The following is a 1,907-nucleotide window of genomic DNA, read 5'->3' as shown; positions in this document are numbered from 1 at the left end:
TCAAGATACAGCAGGGACACTCTCCTTCTGTGGATCAGTTGATTTTTTGAATCTTTTCATCAAGCTCTGTTTTATATATTTGGTTTTGAAACTGTAAATCAGTGGATTGATCATGGGAGGGAGCAGGCTATACAACATGATAATAACAATACGTAAATCAGTGCTGAATCTAATGCCGATATTACTGGACAGATAAATAAAACACCTGGGGAGATAATACAGGGCAATGATGATCAGCTGACCACTGCAGGTAGAAAGGGTTTTGAGGCGGCCTTGGGGGCTCGCAATCTGAACAACTGCCACAATAATAGAGCAATATGAGAATATAATAAAGACTAGAGGTCCCAGTAAAGCCACCATTGCTACAACAAAAGCAGGAAAACTATAAGGAACCCTATCAGTGCATGCAAGCGTTGTTATAGCGATATGATCACAGTAGCACTGCATGATTTTGTTTGAGTCACAGTAAGGAAGAGGATAGGCCCTAATTACCATCATCAATGGGCCGGCTTTCGCAACAATCCAAGCAGTGGTACTGAGAATATGAATAGTGGAGTTTTTGATAATCATTGGATATCTGAGCGGAAAACAGATTGAAACATATCGGTCTAAAGCCATTATAAATAGAATATATGAATTTACAGTTCCAAAATAGTGCACTAAGTACATCTGGACAAAACAACCTGTGAATGAAATGGCCCCTGCTTGAAACCAATACCTGGCAATAATCTTTGGTAATGTAGTGGTGCTAAAGAGAATATCAGAAACAACCAGATGTAAAATAACAAAATACATGGGTTTGTGGAGATCCCGGTCTGTTGCGAACAATACAAGAACAACAACATTTCCTACTGCAGTGCAAAAATACACCAAGAATAACACAGTTGAGGCAAGACCGTAGAACTCTGGCTGAAGTCCAGGGAACCCAACGATGACAAACTCTGTCACAAAGCTATGATTCCCAGCTGACATGATGATGGTCTCTTAGACAACCTGCGGAAATAAAGGATTCATTAATTATTAAATCCCCATTTTCACAAACTTCAAAGTGTTTCCTTTCAAATTGTATCAAGAATATGCATATCCTTGCTTCAGGTCCTGAGCCACATGCAGTTAGATTTGGGTATGTAATTTTAGAGGAAATTTAAAAAAAAGGGTCTGATCCTTAATTAGCATCTTATTGACATTACAAGTGATATAAAATTATTGATCACATTACATTTCCCACTACATATGACTATCAAGATATTAGGCCTTGTAAAGAATATTACAAAAGTAATGAATTTTGCATAATTCTTTTTTCAATACTTTCGACTGCATCGCCCAATTTGTGGCATGTCAATACAAAAGCTGCACCTCACAATAAGCCCTTCAATAAGCCTTTCATCTAAAGATTAGAGAACATATTCCATCTCGTTCATATATTCAGAAAACACATTAAGAAGATACATAAAGTTTGCTATCAAGACATGCCATGTAACTCCAGATCTGCAAAGTAGTAAATCAGGGCTTACCCAAGTCTGATGTCTGACACGGACACTTGCCGTGTCCAATTTATAACAACTGTTGACACCCCGTGACATAATTCTGCACCTGACCTTACTCCCTAAGGTCATTTTCCTCAAGGTGTTTCTGAGTGTTTTTCTCTTTTTCTTTGTCTTGTAAACTCAGCAAAAAAGAAACTTTTTCAGGACCCTGTCTTTCGAAGATAATTTGTAAAAATCCAAATAACTCAACAGATCTTCATTGTAAAGGGTTTAAACACTGTGTCCCATGCTTGTTCAATGATCCATAAACAATTAATGAACATACACCTGTGGAACGGTCATTAAGACACTAACATCTTACAGACGGTAGACCATTAAGGTCACAGTTATAAAAACTTAGGACACTAAAGAGGCCTTTCT

General features: G+C 37.7%; 1 protein-coding gene across 1 annotated transcript; it reads right to left on the bottom strand.

The window, feature by feature from the left end:
- Positions 1-972, bottom strand: LOC110503397 (olfactory receptor 2AT4). The gene has a single exon (XM_021581745.2). The coding sequence runs from the start codon at positions 970-972 to the stop codon at positions 1-3; it is 972 nt and encodes a 323-aa protein (XP_021437420.1).
- Between the last annotated feature and the right edge of the window lie 935 nt (positions 973-1,907).

This window comes from Oncorhynchus mykiss, chromosome 24, assembly GCF_013265735.2.
Source record: "Oncorhynchus mykiss isolate Arlee chromosome 24, USDA_OmykA_1.1, whole genome shotgun sequence".
Lineage (NCBI taxonomy): Eukaryota > Metazoa > Chordata > Actinopteri > Salmoniformes > Salmonidae > Oncorhynchus > Oncorhynchus mykiss.
This window is presented reverse-complemented; position numbering and strand designations above follow the sequence as displayed.

What these genes read in the sequence shown, in the direction of transcription:
- LOC110503397 (XM_021581745.2), bottom strand. Translation starts at nt 972, where the DNA reads ATGTCAGCTGGGAATCATAGCTTTGTGACAGAGTTTGTCATCGTTGGG.